The 17,666-nt window shown below is 38.4% G+C and overlaps 1 protein-coding gene across 2 annotated transcripts in view; it reads left to right on the top strand.

The window, feature by feature from the left end:
• RNF24 (ring finger protein 24) overlaps positions 1 to 17,666 on the top strand; it is a 65,850-nt gene that overhangs the window by 26,527 nt on the left and 21,657 nt on the right. For both annotated transcript variants that reach the window (XR_002831117.1, XM_006096422.2), the window contains exon 2: positions 8,220 to 8,369. Coding sequence is in view for 1 of the 2 variants with exons in the window: in XM_006096422.2 (XP_006096484.1) it covers positions 8,227 to 8,369 (143 nt within the window). In the remaining variant the exon portion in view is untranslated. The remainder of the gene's footprint in view (positions 1 to 8,219; positions 8,370 to 17,666) is intronic.

Genomic DNA, 17,666 nt, shown 5'->3' with positions numbered 1-17,666 from the left:
AAAGGGTCCCGGGTTTGATTCTGGTCAAGGGCACGTACCTTGGTCGCAGGCTCCTCCCTGGCCCGGGCCCTGGTCAGAGCTGGTGCAGGAGGCAACCAATCAATGTGTTTCTCTCGCATCGATATTTCTCTCTGTCTTTCCCTCTCTCTTCCACTCCCCCTAAAAATCAATGGAAAAATGTCCTGGCGTGAGGATTAACAAAAAAAGAAAAAGAAAAGAAACATAAGTGTTTAAGTGTTTAAGAAGTGTTTCTCTGCTAACATTAAAGTATTCTTCCCTGGTGTAGTGCTTTCTGGTGGGCCTGTTATGTCTAAGTCGTTGACATTCACGCTGGATATGGCAGGAAATGTATACTTAATTCTATACATATATCTCTGCTTCTCTACAGACAGATATGTACTAACACCGTCTCCTTTTAAATCATTTAATACCATTGTCTCTATAGCTTTTATGTAAAGATGTAGGCAAATATTGGTCAAGTACATCACTTTAAATTTATTTTAAATTCAAAACATACAAAAGGATATATCTATAGATATGACTGCCCTCCCTAGGGTGCTTGTCCTCTCACCAAAAGCAGCTTGCATTATCAATTCTTGGATATTCTTTCAGGGATAGTTTAGCATATTCAATCAACTTTCTGTATTCTTTAGTAGTGACATCTATCAAATCCAACTAGTAATAGATGTTTGTAGTTTTATCAGTGACATGGTGCTGTGGGCTGAGCTGCAGAGCCTTCACGTCTACCCCTGATTGTTTTTTTTGGTTTGTTTGTTTGTTTTGTTTTTTAAATATATTTTATTGACCTTCCACACAGAGGAAGGGAGAGAGATAGAGAGCTAGAAACATCGATGAGAGAGAAATATCGACCAGCCGCTTCCTGCACCGCCCCCCACTGGGGACGCGCCCGAAACCAAGATACATGCCCCTGACCGGAACTGAACCTGGGACCCTTCAGTCCGCAGGCCAACACTCCATCCACTGAGCCAAACCGGTTAGGGCTACCCCTGATTGTTAATACCAACATATAACATAAACCTTCCATCTAATTCTCTCAGGCTCAGGTTATTGCAGTAGGGCCAGGCACTGGCTAGTCCAGTGAGACCACACTGGCTCAGCAGCTGAACTTTAGTCACAGGCCTGAGAGAATGATCTCTTCTGCCATTGGTTCCTATACTCTAGCTGAATAGAACAGGGATGTATCCTGGTTACTTGTATTTATAATTCGTTCCTGAGACCACCTTAGATTATGTTAGAAAACAAAAAGATTGCACCTTCTGAAGTGCAGTGTTTGGGCACGGTCCCATTGGGCAGGGTCTTGAGAGACAACTTGCCAGTTTGCTATTTTGTCAGAAAGATGAACTAGAGGTCTAAAACAAAAGTTATATTTGGTGATAAGTATTCTTTATAATTATTTTAGGGTCTGTATAAGTTAAAAACCCATGTAGAAAGTCACTATAGTCCTGGCTGGGTGGGCCAGTTACTTGGAGCACCATTCCGTACAAAAGGTTGGGAGTTCAATTCCTGGTCAGGTCACATACCTAGGTTTTGGGTTTGATCCCAGTCGGGGCACGTACAGAAGGCAACCAATCAATGTTTCTCTCTCACATCTATGTTTCTCCATTCCTCTCTCTCTAAAAATCAATAAAAACATATCCTCAGGTGAGAATTTAAAAAATAGGAAGTTACTATGTTTAGTTGCCTTAGTGTATATTTTACAGCTAGTTTTTCTTAGAGTGCTCACTGCTCAGAGCTGAGTGTTCTGTGAGTTTTTTATTAAGATTTATTTGCATGCAGGCAGCTGGTTGTATCTTCCCTAAAAAAATTTTCTAGGTTCAGATCCAAAATAAATACAGATGCCCCTTGACTTATAATGGACTTACATCCCAGTAAACCCTTCATAAGTTGAAAATATCGTAAGTAAAAAATGAATTTAATACACCTAACTTACTGAACATCATAGCTAAGCCTACCCTACCTCAAACCTGCTCATAACACTTACATTAACCTTCAGTTGGGCAATTATCTTGAGTTTCATCTCAAGAGTAATTGTCTTCCTTTTACCAGAAGCAGAGACACAGATAGGCATTTTGTAGACATTATGGGGTGTAAAAACACAAAACATGCCCAGCCAGCATGGCTCAGTGGTTGAGCATTGAGCTAAGAACCAGGAGGTCATGGTTTGATTCCAGTCAGGGTACAGGCCTGGGTGGTGGGCTTGATCCCCAGTGTGGGGTGTGCAGGAGGTAGCTGATCAATGATTCTCTCTCATCATTGATGTTTCTATTTCTCTCCTCCCTTCCTCTCTGAAATCAATAAAAATATATTTTAAAAAAACAAACACAAAACACATCCAAAAAACACTGGCAACACAGCACACTGTGGAGTATCAGTTTTTACCCCAGTGATCGTGGCTGACTGGGAGCTGCAGATTGCTGCCACTGCCCAGCATTACAAGTATCATACCGAATATCGCTAGCCTGGGAAAAGATAAAAATTGAAAAGTACAGTTTCTACTGAATGCATATCACTTTTGCAACATTGTAAAGGGGAACCATCATAAATTGGGGACCATCTATATACAAAAAGAAGTTGATTTTCTCTATGCTGGGAATAACCAACTTAGAAAATGTAAGGGAAAAATATCCCGTTCATAATAGGAACAAAATATATATAATAATTGGGAATAAGCTAAAAAAAAGTGTAAAACCTATATGAATAAAGCTATGCAAATCTGAGAAGCATAAAATCTAGAATAAATGAAAAGACATATCATGTGTTTGGATATAAAGACCCATTCTCCCTAAAGAAAGCTATAAATGTAACATACTGTTGGTTAACTTCCCAACAGGATTGTTAAAAATTTGTTTATCTCAAAAAAGAAATCGCCTTGAAAATATTAAAAAGGAAGAGTAATGATGAAAATATTGACCTATTTTGTGTATGAATTGTTGTTATGCTAAAGTTATATTAAAACAAAACATTGAGTGCTAAAGCAGGACATCATAGACAGAAAAAAGGGAACAGACTACAAAATCCAGTAACAGATCAGGCATGTGTAAAAAGTGATTCTGAAAAAGGTACAGTTTAAGGCAGTGGAGAAAGAATTTTATAAATGCTATAAAAAGAAATGACTGGCCCCTGTGAGGCCGAGACGGACCCGGTGAGGCCAAGACGGCCCCAGTGAGGCTGAGACGGCCCCGGTGAGGCTGAGACGGCCCCGGTGAGGTCGAGACGGCACCGGTGAGGCCGAGATGGCACCAGTGAGGCTGAAACGGCCCATGTGAGGTTGAGACGGCCCATGTGAGGCTGAGACGGCCCCGGTGAGGCTGAGACGGCCCCGTTGAGGTTGAGACAGCCCCGGTGAGATTGAATCAGCCCCGGTGAGGTTGAGACGGCACCGGTGAGGTAGAGACAGCCCCAGTGAGGTTGAAATGGCCCCAGTGAGGTTGAATCGGCCCCAGTGAGGCTGAAACAGCGCGGTGAGGCTGAGACAGCCCCTGTGAGGTTGAGACGGCCCCGGTGAGGCTGGGACGGCCACGGTGAGGTTGAGACAGCCCCGGTGAGGTTGAATTGGCACCAGTGAGGTTGAGACAGCACCAGTGAGGTTGAAACGGCCCCGGTGAGGTTGAGACGGCCCCGGTGAGGTTGAGACAGCCCCAGTGGGGTTGAAACGGCCCCTGTGAGGTTGAGGCGGCCCCTGTGAGGCTGAAACAGCCCCCATGAGGCTGGGACAGCCCATGTGAGGCGGGGACAGCCCCTGTGAGGCTGAGATGGCCCCTGTGAGACTGAGACGGCCCCTGGGAAGCTGAGAAAAATACCACATGAACTCACTCATTTATGGATAATAAGAAACATTATAGACTGATGAACAAAAATGGATACAGAGGCAGAGCAGCATTGAGCAGAATGTCAAACTACAGTGGGAACCCTGGGGAGGGTTGTGGGGAGTAGGAGATCAACCGAAGGACTTATATGCATGCATATGAGAATAACTAATGGACACAAGACACTGGGGGGTGGGGGAAGCCGGGGGAATGTCAAGGGGGAGAAAAAAGGAGACATGTGTAATACTCTTTGTAATACTTTAAGAAATAAAAATAAATAAATAAAATAAATGACTATTTAGAAAACAATTTTAGGTCTTTTTTCCATGCCATGGAATCAGTTACATTTAAATATTTTAATTTAACATGGAAAACCATGTAAGTATTAAAAGAGAATATAAGTGCATATTTCTATAATCTGGTATGAGGAAATCAAAGATAGAAACCAGGTTCACAGTTCTATTACACATCATCTATATGCTGTATTGTATGTTTACCACCCCAAGTCAAGTCTCCATCACCATTTATTGCTCCTATATCCTCCACCTCCCTCCACTCCTTTCTCCCCACCACCCCCTGACAATCACCACACTGTGTCCGTGTCGATGAGTTTTCGCTCTTTTTTTTTCTTCTTTTTTGCTTAACCCTGTCATCTGACCCACCTGGCCCCCACTCCCCATCCCCCAATCCCCACAGCTGTCAACCTGCTCTCTATCTATGAATCTGTCACTATTTTGCTTGTTCATTTTGTTCATTGGATTTCACATATGAGTGAAATCATATGTTACTTCTCTGTGGCTTATTTCACTTAGCACAATGCTCTCCAGGTCCATCCATGCTGTCTCAAAGGGTAAGATTTCCTTTTTCACTGCTGAGTAGTATTCCATTGTGTAAATGTACCACAGCTTTTTTATCCACTAGTCTACTGATGGACACTTGGCTGCTTCCAGATCTTGGCTATTGTAAATAATGCTTCAATGAACATAGGAGTGTGTATATTCTTTCAAATTAGTGTTTCGGATTTCTTCGGATAAATTCCCAGAAGTGGAATATCTGGGTCATAAGGCAGTTTCATTTTTTATTCTTAAAAATATATATTTTTATTGATTTCAGGGAGGAAGGGAGAGAGAGAAAAACATCAAGATGAGAGAGAATCATTGATCGGCTGCCTCCTGCACACCCCACACTAGGGATCAAGCCCACAACCCAGGCATGTGCCCTGACTGGCAATTGAATCATGACCTCCTGGTTCATAGATCAACGCTCAACTGCTGAGCCATGCTAGCCAGGCCCACTGCTTTCCACAATGGCTGCAGCAATCTGCATTCACACCAACAGTGCAGGAGGGTTCCCTTTGCTCCACATCCTCAGCAACACTTGTTTGTTGATTTATTGATGATAGCCATTCTGACAGGTGTGAGGTGATATCTCATTGTGGTTTTAATTTGCATTTCTCTGATGATTAGTGACTTGAACATCTTTTCATATGTCTTTTGGTCATCTGTATGTCCTCTTTGGAGAAGTGTATATTCACATCTTTTGCCCATTTTTTAATTAGATTGGTGTTGTTGGTTTTTTGGTGTTGAGTTTTTTAAGTTCTTTATAAAATTTGGATATTAACCCCTTACCAGATGTATCATTGGTGAATATGTTATTACATTCAGTGGATTATCTTTTCATTTTATTGATGGTTTTCCTTTGCTGTGCAAAAACTGTTTAGTTTCATATAGTTCCATTTGTTTATTTTTTTGTTTGTTTCCTTTGCCCGAGAAAGGTATATCAGAAAAATATTACTAAGAGAAATGTCAGAGACTTTACTGCCTGTTTTCTTCTAGGATTTTTATGGTTTTTATGTCTAACACATAAGTCTTTTTTTTTTAATCGTGGTCTTTTAAAATTTTTTATTGATTTTAGAGAGGAAGGGAGAGGGAAAGAGAGATAGAAACATCAATGATGAGAGAGAATCATCTATCAGTTGCCTCCTGCACGCCCCCTACTGGGGATCAAGCCTGCAACCTGAGCATGTGCACTGACCAGGAATGGAACCATGACCTCCTGGTTCAGAGGTCGACGCTCAACCACTGAGCACACTAGCCAGGCTAACATTTAATCCATTTTGAGTTTATTCTTGTGTATGCTGTAAGAAGGTGCTCTAGTTTCATTTTTTTTTGCATGTATCTGCCCAATATTTCCAACACTGTTTATTGAAGAGACTGTATCTTTACCCCACTATATGTTTTTTGCCTCCTTTTCATCAAACATTAATTGACTACAAAGGCCTGGGTTTAATTCTGGGCTCTCTATTCTGTTCCATTGATCTATATGTCTGTTTTTATGTCAGTACCATGCTGTTTTGATTACTATTGCTTAAAGCAGTGGTTCTGAACCTTCTGGCCCTTTAAATACAGTTCCTCATGTTGTGACCAAACCATAAAATTATTTTCGTTGCTACTTCATAACTGTAACGTTGCTACTGTTATGAATCGTAATGTAAATATCTGATATGCAGGATGGTCTTAGGCGACCCCGGTGAAAGGGTCGTTCGACTGCCAAAGGGGTTGCGACCCACAGATTGAGAACCACTGGCTTAAAGTATAGTTTGATATCAGGTAGTGTGAGTCCTCCAACTTTGTTCTTCTTTTTCAAGATCACTGTTGCTATTCATGGTCTTCCATGATTTCATATAAATTTTTGGAATATTTGTTCTAGTTCAATGAAATATACCATTGGTATCGTAATAGGAATTGCATTGAATCTATAGATTGCTTTGGGTAGTATGGACATTTTAATGATGTTAATTCTTCCTATCCATGAACACTGTATAGGCTTCCACTTTGTATCTTCTTCAATTTCTTTTTATAGTGTCTTATAATTTTGTGAACACGGGTCTTTTACATCCTTGGTTAAATTTATTCCTCAGTATTTTATTCTTTTTGAAGCAGTTGTGAATGGGATTGTTTTCTGGTAGTTCATTATTGGTGTATAAAATTGTTTTTTTAATAGAGTTAGAAATATTTATCTCATTTAAGAAAAATAACAGCATAAGCACAACAATAAGTGATCACCAATATTTGGTTAGGGAGTAATAGGGGGTAGTGGAAATTGTGACAAATTAGAGCATACTGATCTCATCCCAGGCATGCCCCTCCTCCCCTCCCAATTGTGCAACAACATGGCAGTTTAGAGGCCCCAAAGCCACTCAGTTCCAAGCAATTGTTGCCATGCAAACATGCAGCCTCAGAATTATCAGATCATCTGAGCTTTTCTCATGTAAAGCTCCCAAATTTAAACTGTTCTCAGTTGTTAAAACTTTGTATAGGTGCCGGGCCAGTGTGGCTCAGTGGTTGAGCATCCAGCCATGAACCAAGAGTTCACTGGTTCAGCCCTAACCAGTTTGGTTCAGTGGATAGAGTGTCAGCCCGCAGACTGAAGGGTCCCGGGTTCAATTCAGGTAAAGGGCACATACCTCAGTTGCAGGCTCAATCCCCAGCCCTGGTCTGTCCGATGTTTCTCTCTCTGCCTCCCTTCTTCCCTCCCTTTCACTCTCTAAAAATTAATGGAAAAATATCCTCAGGTGAAGATTAACAAAAAAATAAAGTAAAAGAGTTCACCGTTTCAATTCCCAGTCAGGCACATGCCCAGGCTCTATCCCCAGTAGGAGCTAGCTGATCGATGTCTCTCATGGATGTTTCTATCTCTCTCTCCCTTCCTCTCTCTCTAAAAATCAATAAAAACATATATATATATATATATATATATATATATATTTATACATATATATATATATATATTTTTCCCCCTCAGCTGTGTTTCCTTTTTTTTTTTAATTGTTTAAAGTATTTTCCCCCAATTGACCTCCCTCCTTCCCCCGAAAAACATATTTTTTTAAAAAAAATTGTGTAGGCAAAACAAAACATATTCATAAGGCCTCAAAGTTAATGAACTCTGGCTGTATAGTTTTGCTTTTGGTTTCAGGATTATGCTTACCACTTTAAATGAGTTGAGATACTTTTCCTTCCTCCTCCTTCCCACACCTCCCTCTCTAGATCTGTAATTCTCTGGATAACAGAGGAATTATCTATAGAAGTTTAGTTTGACTTCCACATCCATTGCCCTCAGGATCAGGGGCCTTTTTGTGAAGACAGAGTTTTATATTTCCGGATTTTTTCTTGAGCCAGTTTTGGTAACTTTATCATGGGTATGTATGTATCCAAAAAACCATAGTTTATATAAATATATAGGGTTTGGTACTCTTCAGGAATCCACTGAGGGTCTTGGAATGAATAGTATTCCCCAAGGATAAAGAGGTACTACTGTGCATGTACAAAGATGATGCTGTCTTGGTTCTTAGTCTTTATAACCTAATTTTTAAAATTCTTTTTCCCCCCACAGTTCATCCATGAGCTCGGATTTCCCACATTACAACTTCAGGATGCCTAATATTGGATTCCAGAATCTGCCTCTCAACATATATATTGTGGTTTTTGGCACTGCTATATTTGTCTTCATCCTTAGTTTACTCTTCTGTTGCTACTTGATTAGGTAATCAATTTTCATTCTGTGTTACTTTAGAATATGTTAAACAATCACTAATAAATTAACTTTCTCCCCTTAGGTTAACAAATGTTATAAGTATTGTAGGGGAGGAAGAAAATTTCCTCTTCTAGGCTCTTTCAGCTGGTCTAATAATCAAACTGACACAAGATAGATTAATAAGAGAAAAATAACCAAATTTAATTACATACGTACATATGGAAACCCCACATACATGGGAGAGTCAGAGACCCCACATACATGGGAGAGTCAGAGACCCCACATACATGAGAAGATTCAGAGACAGAAAGTTAAAATGAGGTATATGTGGTGGGGCTTCAGAGGGGAGAAAGGTCATTTGAAGGAAAATAAGATGAGCAGATGTTCAGTAATTACATGTTTGTCCTGCCCTGTAAGTAATTACATGTTTGTCCTGCCCTGTAGGTCATAAAATGTTATTTATGGTAATAACTGTTATTATAGACAAAGCACCTAAGTTAGATTCTTTAAGGAAGAGATAAAGATTTCTCTTGACCCACAGAGCCTCAGTTGCCTTCAGCTCAAAATAATCTACAAGTCAAAGTAGCACATCTTAGGGAGGCCTGTTCTGAACCACTTCAAAATGATAATTAGCAAATTTTTATTTTTTTCTTTCTTTTTTTTTCTTTTTCTTTTAATTAGCAAATTTTTAAAACTTAAAGTGGCTTAACACATTAACATTCTATGAGTTACTGGTCAATAAAACACCTTTATACAGTCTTCAATCCTATTTGTTGATAGGATGTTTTATTGTAGGAGAAAATTGTTCTCATTTGTTTTTCCAACATATTAGCATCTGAACTGGATACACTTCTGTCATTGTCTGTCTCCAAGATTTAATCTACTTTCACAAAGATTTCAAGATTGCTTTTCTGGAGAGTGCTACATCATTGTTAGCTAAAGTCGTTAAGGATTAGAAAGCAATCTCCAAATAAGATCCAAGCCTTTAAACAAATTCTTGTGGTCTCTCAAGAGTATTTTAAGCCCTGGCTGGTTTGGCTCAGTGGATAGAGTGTCGGCCTGCGGACTGAAGGGTCCCAGGTTCGATTCTGGTCAAGGGCATATACCTTGGTTGCAGGCACATCCCCAGTAGGGGGTGTGCAGGAGGCAGCTGATCGATGTTTCTAACTCTCTATTCCTCTCCCTTCCTCTCTGTAAAAAATAAATAAAATGTATTTTTTTAAAAATTAAAAAAAAAGAGTATTTTAAGCTCCTGTTTGTGTTGAACTGATCAGGTGTTCAGGTGATTGATTATCTGCATAAATCACAAAGTATTCCACAAGCTCTGCAGCACATGTACTGACAAGTAATGAAGGGTAACAGGTCACTTAAAGGAGTAATGGATTTGGCCAGTAAAGATTCACAGTTGACTAATTCATAATTGTTTAAGCAAGCATTTTTCTCTTTTTAAGTATTTAAAATAGGGCCTAATTTTCAAAGCCAAACCTCAGACTATAAAAAATTTTATAGTGTATTGTTCAAAGAGCTTTATGAAATAAAATAATAGAAAATTAAATGTTATTATACAGCTATACTAGTACATCTGATAGTTTTTAGTGTTTGTACAGTATATTATTATGGTTAAGATAAATACGATCATCAGATTATCTTTCAGCAATAGTTCATTATTGCCCCCAGTGTTCCAGGGTACTTATTTACTGACAGTCAAATCTGAGTGAATTTAGTGTGTAGTTTCTAATTTTCTGACAAGTGAATTTATATTCTTCACAGAAGGTGAATCTCCTCTGAAGTTCTCACAAATTTAATCACTCCTTGTATCTTATAGATATGCTGGCTGCCTATGATTTTTTGGTCTTGCTTAGAGAAATAAATACTTAGCTAATATAATTATAGGATTTAGGAAACACTTTAAAAAATCTGTTTATTACTAGAAATTTACTTTTCCTAACATTTCTTTAATAATTGTTTGATAAATGTTATGTAAATATTCAGCTTTTTTTAAAAATAAGGGAATTAGCCATAATTAAACAGGACCTCATAGCATTAAAATATTCCTTTTTTCCAAACCTAGTAAATTTTTTTGGAAATTTCTCTACAAATACTGGCTTAATTCAAATTTGTGAATTTAATATTTGAAACCGAATTATTTCTTAAAAGAAGATAAAAATATTTTAAAAGATTAAGGAAGAGCTTATATAAAATATTCTAAAATGTAGATAGCTCATAGTACAGTTTTTATTATTATGTCAAAGAATTAATTAAGCCTTAGATTTTTGTTTGCTTTAGGAAAAATACTAATATACCAATTGTGATTCTGGGTAAATTTTTTGAGAAATAAGTTATGAAACACTATTTTACCTCGTATTTCTTTCAGTAATCAAGCAAGCAAAGGGATAAAGAAAAAAAATCATAGCAGTTGTTTTTATGCTATGATTTCATACTATGATCGCCCTGCTCGTCGCCCTGCAGAGGGAGGCAACTGGCGGCAGCTGGGGGTGGGGCTGGCAAGTGGGCAGTGCCAGGCTGGCCAAGGCAGGTGCCAGTGGGCCCCCCCCCCCCGATCACCCCACCGGTCGCCCCACAGATAGGCCCTGATCGCCAGCCAGGCCTAGGGACCCTACCCGTGCACAAATTTTGTGCACTGAGCCTCTAGTTTTTAAATATAACAAGTTCTTCAGCACCTTCCTAGAGAGCTCTTCTGTTCTCATGCAGAGATCCCTCCAGTCATAGCTAGACTCATCAGAACCATTGGAGGAACACAGCTTAGATCTAAACTAGACATCCTCTACCAACCACAGTCTTACACAACATTTTAGTATAGAATCTGTTGCCCATGACAGGGCTATGAATAGATCACTACTGGAACACAAAAGGACTCTTACCTTGCTAGGAGTTATCCTATTTTATAATGAATCATATAATATTCTAATTTATGTTTGTTATTTATCTCTCTCCCTGGATAGAGTCTTGTCTGTTCTGTTTGCTGTATCCCAAACACCCAAAACTGAACAATATCTGGCACAGTATTGGTACTCAATAAATGTTTGTTGAGTAAATGAAAGTATGGTGTTCCTACTAGGAAGTCATTAGTTACACACTGAAAAACAGGGTAAAATTAAAAACTAAAAATGGAAGGAAAATATTGAGTTACCTAATAGATACTAGAAAGTCTTGAACCAAGACAATGACAGTAGAGCTAGAGAGTGTGGGTGTGTTATGGATGGTTGTGAAAAATACTGGGGAGGTAAAAATGAACAAAATTTGGTGACTGGGCATTAAGAACAAGAAAATTATGAGCTTAGAACTTTTCCTGGACTTTTAGCTTAGCTGTTGGTTGGATAGCAATCCCTTCACAGAGATAGAAAATGGATGGCCAAATTGGGTGAAAGGATAAAGTTTCTGTTTCACACATGGGAGAACTGTATTCCCTGTGTAACAGTCAAGATGTTTAGTATATAGTTGGATATATAGGTCTAAAGCTTATGAAAAGTCTGGTCTAAAAATAGAGGGTCATGTAATAATAGGTGGAAGTTGAAGCCAAGAATGTCCCCTAGAGATAATGTGTATAGTGAAATAAAATGGATGCAGGACAGAATTCTAGGGAAACATTAATATTTAAGAAGAGCCCTTGACCTGGCTGGGTAGCTCAGTAGGTTGGAACATCATCCCAATACGCCAAGGTTGTGGGTTTGATCCCCACATACAAGAAGCAACCAATGAATGTATAAATATGTGGAACAACAAATCAATGTGTTTTTTTTCTCTCAAGTCAATTTTTAAAAATATATATATATTTAATTGATTTTTTACAGAGAGGAAGGGAGAGGGATAGAGAGTTAGAAACATTGATCAGCTGCTTCCTGCACACCCCTACTGGGGATGTGCCCGCAACCAAGGTACATGCCCTTGTCTGGAATCGAACCTGGGACCCTTCAGTCCGCAGGCTGATGCTCTATCCACTGAGCCAAACCGGTTAGGGCTCAAGTCAATTTTTAAAAAAAGAAGAAGAGCCCATAAAAGAGACAAGGAAGGGATAGCAGGAGAAAGAAGAAAATCATGAGAGAGGTGCTCCACAAGTAGGGTTTCAGTGGATTGAGTCAGTTGTGTCAGCTGCTCCCAGGAAGGTCTAATAAACAAGATATTTGTTAATCGATTGTTTACATTATCAGTAAGGCTTCTGGTCAACAGTAGGTTATTAGTAATTAAGTTTTTGGGGAGTCAAAAGTTTTATGTGGCTTTTCAATTGTGCAGGAAATCGGCATCCCTAACCCATGCATTGTTCAAGGGTCAGCTTTACATTTGACAATTAGGTTTGCATCCATAATCTTATAAAAGTTTCAGTAGCGTGGGTACAGGGGTGACAAAAGGTAAGCTATAATGGGACAAAGCTTCAGCAGCAGGTAATAAATATAACATCTTTGAAGAATCTTGGCTGAGAAAAGATCGGGGAAGGGGGGGGAGTTTGCTCTAGAAATCAAGGAAGTATTTTGGTGCCTGATTATGTTTTTAAGCTAGAGATTTATAATATAAACTAGAGGCCCAGTGCATCCCTAGGCTTGGCCAGCAATCAGGGCTGATCTGTGGGGAGACCGGCAGGGCGATGGGGGGGGGCCCCCTGCTGGCACCCACCTTGGCTGGCCTGGCGCCACCCACTCGCTGGCCCCACCCCCTGCCCCTGCCGCTGGTCACCTCCCTCTGCCTGCTGGCACCCGCCTTGGCTGGCCTGGTGCTGCCCACTCACAGGCCCCGCCCCCCACCAAACAGTTGTTCCACAGGTCGTTCCGCTGTTCGGTCAATTTGCATATTAGGGTTTTATATAGATAGATATTCTATTTATAGGTATTAAGGAGAATGAGCTAGTTACGGAAGATTTGTGAGAAATAATGAATCGTGGAGATGAAAAGAGACATACCTAAAAGTTATAGCACTATTATTCGTAAGCAGGAGAATACCTTCTTAAGACAGGGATGAAGGTAACTTCAGAAAACAATACATATGTAGGAATGTGGGGCTGGGAGTGAAAGAACTGCATACATGGCAACCTCTTTCTTTATGAAGTAGTTGAAAATGGTGGGGAGGGAGGTGATCGGGTAAAATTTGAGAACAGTGGCAAGCTTTTAAAATAGAAGCTTAGAATACTGAGCTTGAATATGTAGAATTAGAGAACAATGTGGAGGGTTTCATTGAGAATGGAGACCACAGATTTGTAGCAGCTGTAAGCTACATGGTTTTATCATTTTCTTTAGCACTGTTCAGCATTGCTAATCATACTCTCTTAGATATTTTTTTAGGAATTAATATTTATTAAACACTTAATATATGTCAGACCCTGTGCTGTGCACTGCAGTTAAATAGGTAATTTTAGTATCTTTATTTTACAGAAGTTAAATAATTTTCCTACAACCACACATACACAGAAGTTGGTTAGAGTTGAGACTGAAATTCACTTGTATCTGACCCCAGAGCATGTCCTCATAATCACTTAAAAAATAATAATAAATTGTATTTTTCAGGCTTCATTCAAAAATAACCATTTCAGGTTTTCATAATCATTTTCAAAAGACAGATTTGCATATTGAGGCTATTCTAAAACCATTATTTTAATTTTGAGCCTGAAATTTTTAAATGAAGACTGTACCTGTTTTCCTTTTTTAAAAAAATACATTTTATTGACTTCAGAGAGGAAGGGAGAGTGATAGAAACATCAGTGATGAGAGAGAATCATTGATCAGCTGCCTCCTGCACACCCCCTGAAGCCCAAGCAACAAAAGAAAAAATAGATAAATTGGACTTAAAAAAATTAAAAATATTTTTGCATTAAAGAACATTATCAAGAAAGTAAAAAGACAAACTTTAGAATGGGAGAAAAATACTTGCCAATCATATCTGATAAGAGATTAACACATGTTTTAAAAACTCTTACAGCTCAACAACAAAAAGACAACTGAATTGCCCAGCTGGTGTGGGTCAGTGGTTGAGCATCAATCTATGAACCAGGAGGTCACGATTCTATTCCCAGTCAGGGCACATACCCAGCTTGCAGGCTTGATCCCCAGTAGGGGGTGTGCAGAAGGGAGCTAATCGGTGATTCTGTCATCATTGATGTTTCTATCCCTCTCCCTTCCTCTCTGAAATCAATAAAAATATATATTTTTTTAAAAAGACAACTGAGCCTAGGCCAGTTTGGCTCACTGGATAGAGCGTCGGCCTGGGGACTGAAGAGTCCCGGGTTCGATTCCAGTCAAGGGCATATACCTTGGTTGCAGGCACATCCCCAGTGGGGGCTGTGCAGGAGGCAGCTGATTGATGCTTCTCTCTCATCGATGTTTCTAACTCTCTATCCCTCTCCCTTCCTCTCTGTAAAAAATCAATAAAATATATTTTAAAAAAATAAAATAAAAAGACAACTGAATTGAAAATAGGCAAATGACATAAATAGTCACTTTTCCAAAGAAGATATACAGGGTGGGGCAAAAGTAGGTGTACAGTTGTTCATATGGAAGATATTACAATAATTAATAAAAGAATAAACTTTTGCATACTCACAACTATTAACCCACTTTTGCCCTACCCTGTACAAATGGCCAATAAACACATGAAAAGATGTTCAACATTATTGGTCATTAAGGAAATGCAAATTAAAACCACAGTGAGATACCACTTCACACCTAAGATGCTGTACTCAAAAATATGGAAAATTACAAGTGTTGGTGAGGATGCGAAGAAATAGAAACCCACACATGCTGCCTGTGGGAGGGTAAAATGGTGCAGCCACTGTGGAAAAGAGCTCAGCAGCTTCTCAAAAAGTTAAGCATAGAATTACTATATGACCCAGACATTTCACTTCTAGGTGAATACCCAAGACAAATGAAGAGCTATGCCTACACAGAAACTTATACGGGAATGCTTATAACAGCATTATTCATAATGGTCCAAACATGTATAAAACCCAAATGTCCATCAACAGATGAATGGATAAACAAATTGTAGCATATATTCAGCCATAAAAAGGAGTGAAGAACTGATGCATACTGCAATTAGGATGAGCCTTAAAAACATTATGCTAAGTGAAAAGCCAAGCACAAAAGATCACATATTGTATGATTTGTTATATACACATACATATTTCTATCCATAATAGGCAAATCCATAAAGACAGAATGCAGATTAGAGGTTACCAGGAGATAGGAGAAGGGGGACTACCTAATGCAGTGATGGCGAACCTATGCCACGCGTGTCAGAGGTGACACGCGAACTCATTTTTTTGGTTGATTTTTCTTTGTTAAATGGCATTTAAATATATAAAATAAATATCAAAAATATAAATCTTTGTTTTACTATGGTTGCAAAGATAAAAAAATTTCTATATGTGACACAGCACCAGAGTTAAGTTAGGGTTTTTCAAAATGCTGACACACCGAGCTCAAAAGGTTCGCCATCACTGACCTAATGAGACCACTTAGTGAGATCTCATGTTTTTTGGAGGGTGATGAAAAATTTTGAAACTAGAGAGAGCTGGTGGTTGCACAACATTGTGACCACACTAAACACCACTGAATTATACAATTTAAAATGGTTAATTTTATGTGAATACAAATAAAGGAGTATTAAAATTTTTTATTAAAGGAATAAGAAAACTGACTCAAGAAGAAATAGAAAATATTAATAACTATATACCTAGTAAATTGAATGTGTTATTAAACATTCCTACAAAGAGACTACAAGCCAGGTAATTGCACCAGTGAATTCCTTCAAACAGTAAAGAAAACAATACTTCTTAAATGACTTCCAAAGAATAGAAGAAATACTCAACTAATATAATGGGGACAGCATAATTTTGATTAAAATTATACAAAGCCTCACAAGGACATTACAAAAAAGGAACTTACAGACTTATGTCTCTCATGAACAAAATATTAGTAAATCAAATTCAGGGATATGCAAAAATGGTAGTACATTATCTTCAAGTGGACATTATTCCAGGAATGAAGGTATCAACACAATATACCACATTAACAGTAAAAAAAAAAAAAAATGGCAGGGGGAGTGATGGGGGAAAAAATTTTATAGAGTCCCGCTGGTGTGCTCAGTGGTTAGTATCAACCCATGTACCAGGAGGTCACCAGTTCAATTCCTGGTCGGAGCACATACATGGGTTGCAGGCTCAATACCCAGTGGGGGGCATACAAGAGGCCACGGATTGAAGTTTCTCATTGATGTTTCTCTCTCCCTTTCTCAAATCAGTAACATATTTTTTAAAAACCACCAAAAACTAATACCTATTCATGATTTTTAAAAATCAAAAACTAGGATACAAGGGAACTTTGTTTATTTGAATCAAAGTTGTGCACAAAAAATCTAGAGAAAACATCATACTTAATAGCGATGGGTTTTTATTTTTAGTTATATAATTTTATGCATTTAAATTTTTTTTAAATCTTTATTGTTGAAAGTATTACATATGTCCCCTGTTCCCCTCCATTGACCTCCAGTAGTGATGTCACCACTTTTATTTGCCATTGTATTAGAGGTCCTAGCCAATGCAGAATAAAAAAGTAATAAAAGAAATGAAATAAAAAATAAAGAAGTAAAATACCTAAAGATTATAAAGGCAGAGTTTAAACTGTCATTATTTGTAGACAGGAAGATTAAGTGAACTTAGCAAGTCATTAGATACAGGACCAATATACAAAAATTGTTTTTTCTATGTAGTAGCAATAATGAATTAGAAAATGAAAAAAATTTATAATTTATAGTAGATCAAAACTTACTAAAATCTAGGAATAAATCTAATGAAAGATATATGATCAAAACTTACTAAAATCTAGGAATAAATCTAATGAAAGATATATAAGCGTTCTACCTAGAAATGTATAAAGAGAAATTAAGATATTCTTCCCCAGTTGATCTATAACTTCCATACAATCTCAGTCAAAATCCCAATAGATTTTTTGTGGAAACTGACAAGCTCATGAAATTGGTATGGAAATGCAGAGGACCAAGAGTAGCCAAGACAATCATTAGGAACAAAGCTTGAGGACTTCTAATACCAGATCCCAAAACTTGTTACAGAGCTCCAGTACTTAAAACAGAGTGCTATTCACCTAGCACCCAGATCCTGCTTCCTAAATACTATTCTCCAGTAAAAGGAACCAAGGTTCTTTGGAAGAAGTGGCTAATTCCACAAATGGGGCATGGAAACTACAAAATGGGCCGGAAACATCTTTCAGTGCTAATAAGCAAGGAAATTCATGGAAAAAGATGAGGGCACATTAAAAGGACACAGAAGTCAATCCAATGAAGCTC

This window comes from Myotis lucifugus, unplaced genomic scaffold, assembly GCF_000147115.1.
Source record: "Myotis lucifugus unplaced genomic scaffold, Myoluc2.0 scaffold_178, whole genome shotgun sequence".
NCBI lineage: Eukaryota > Metazoa > Chordata > Mammalia > Chiroptera > Vespertilionidae > Myotis > Myotis lucifugus.
Note: the sequence above shows the minus strand (reverse complement) of the source record. Positions and strands in the feature narration are given on the sequence as shown.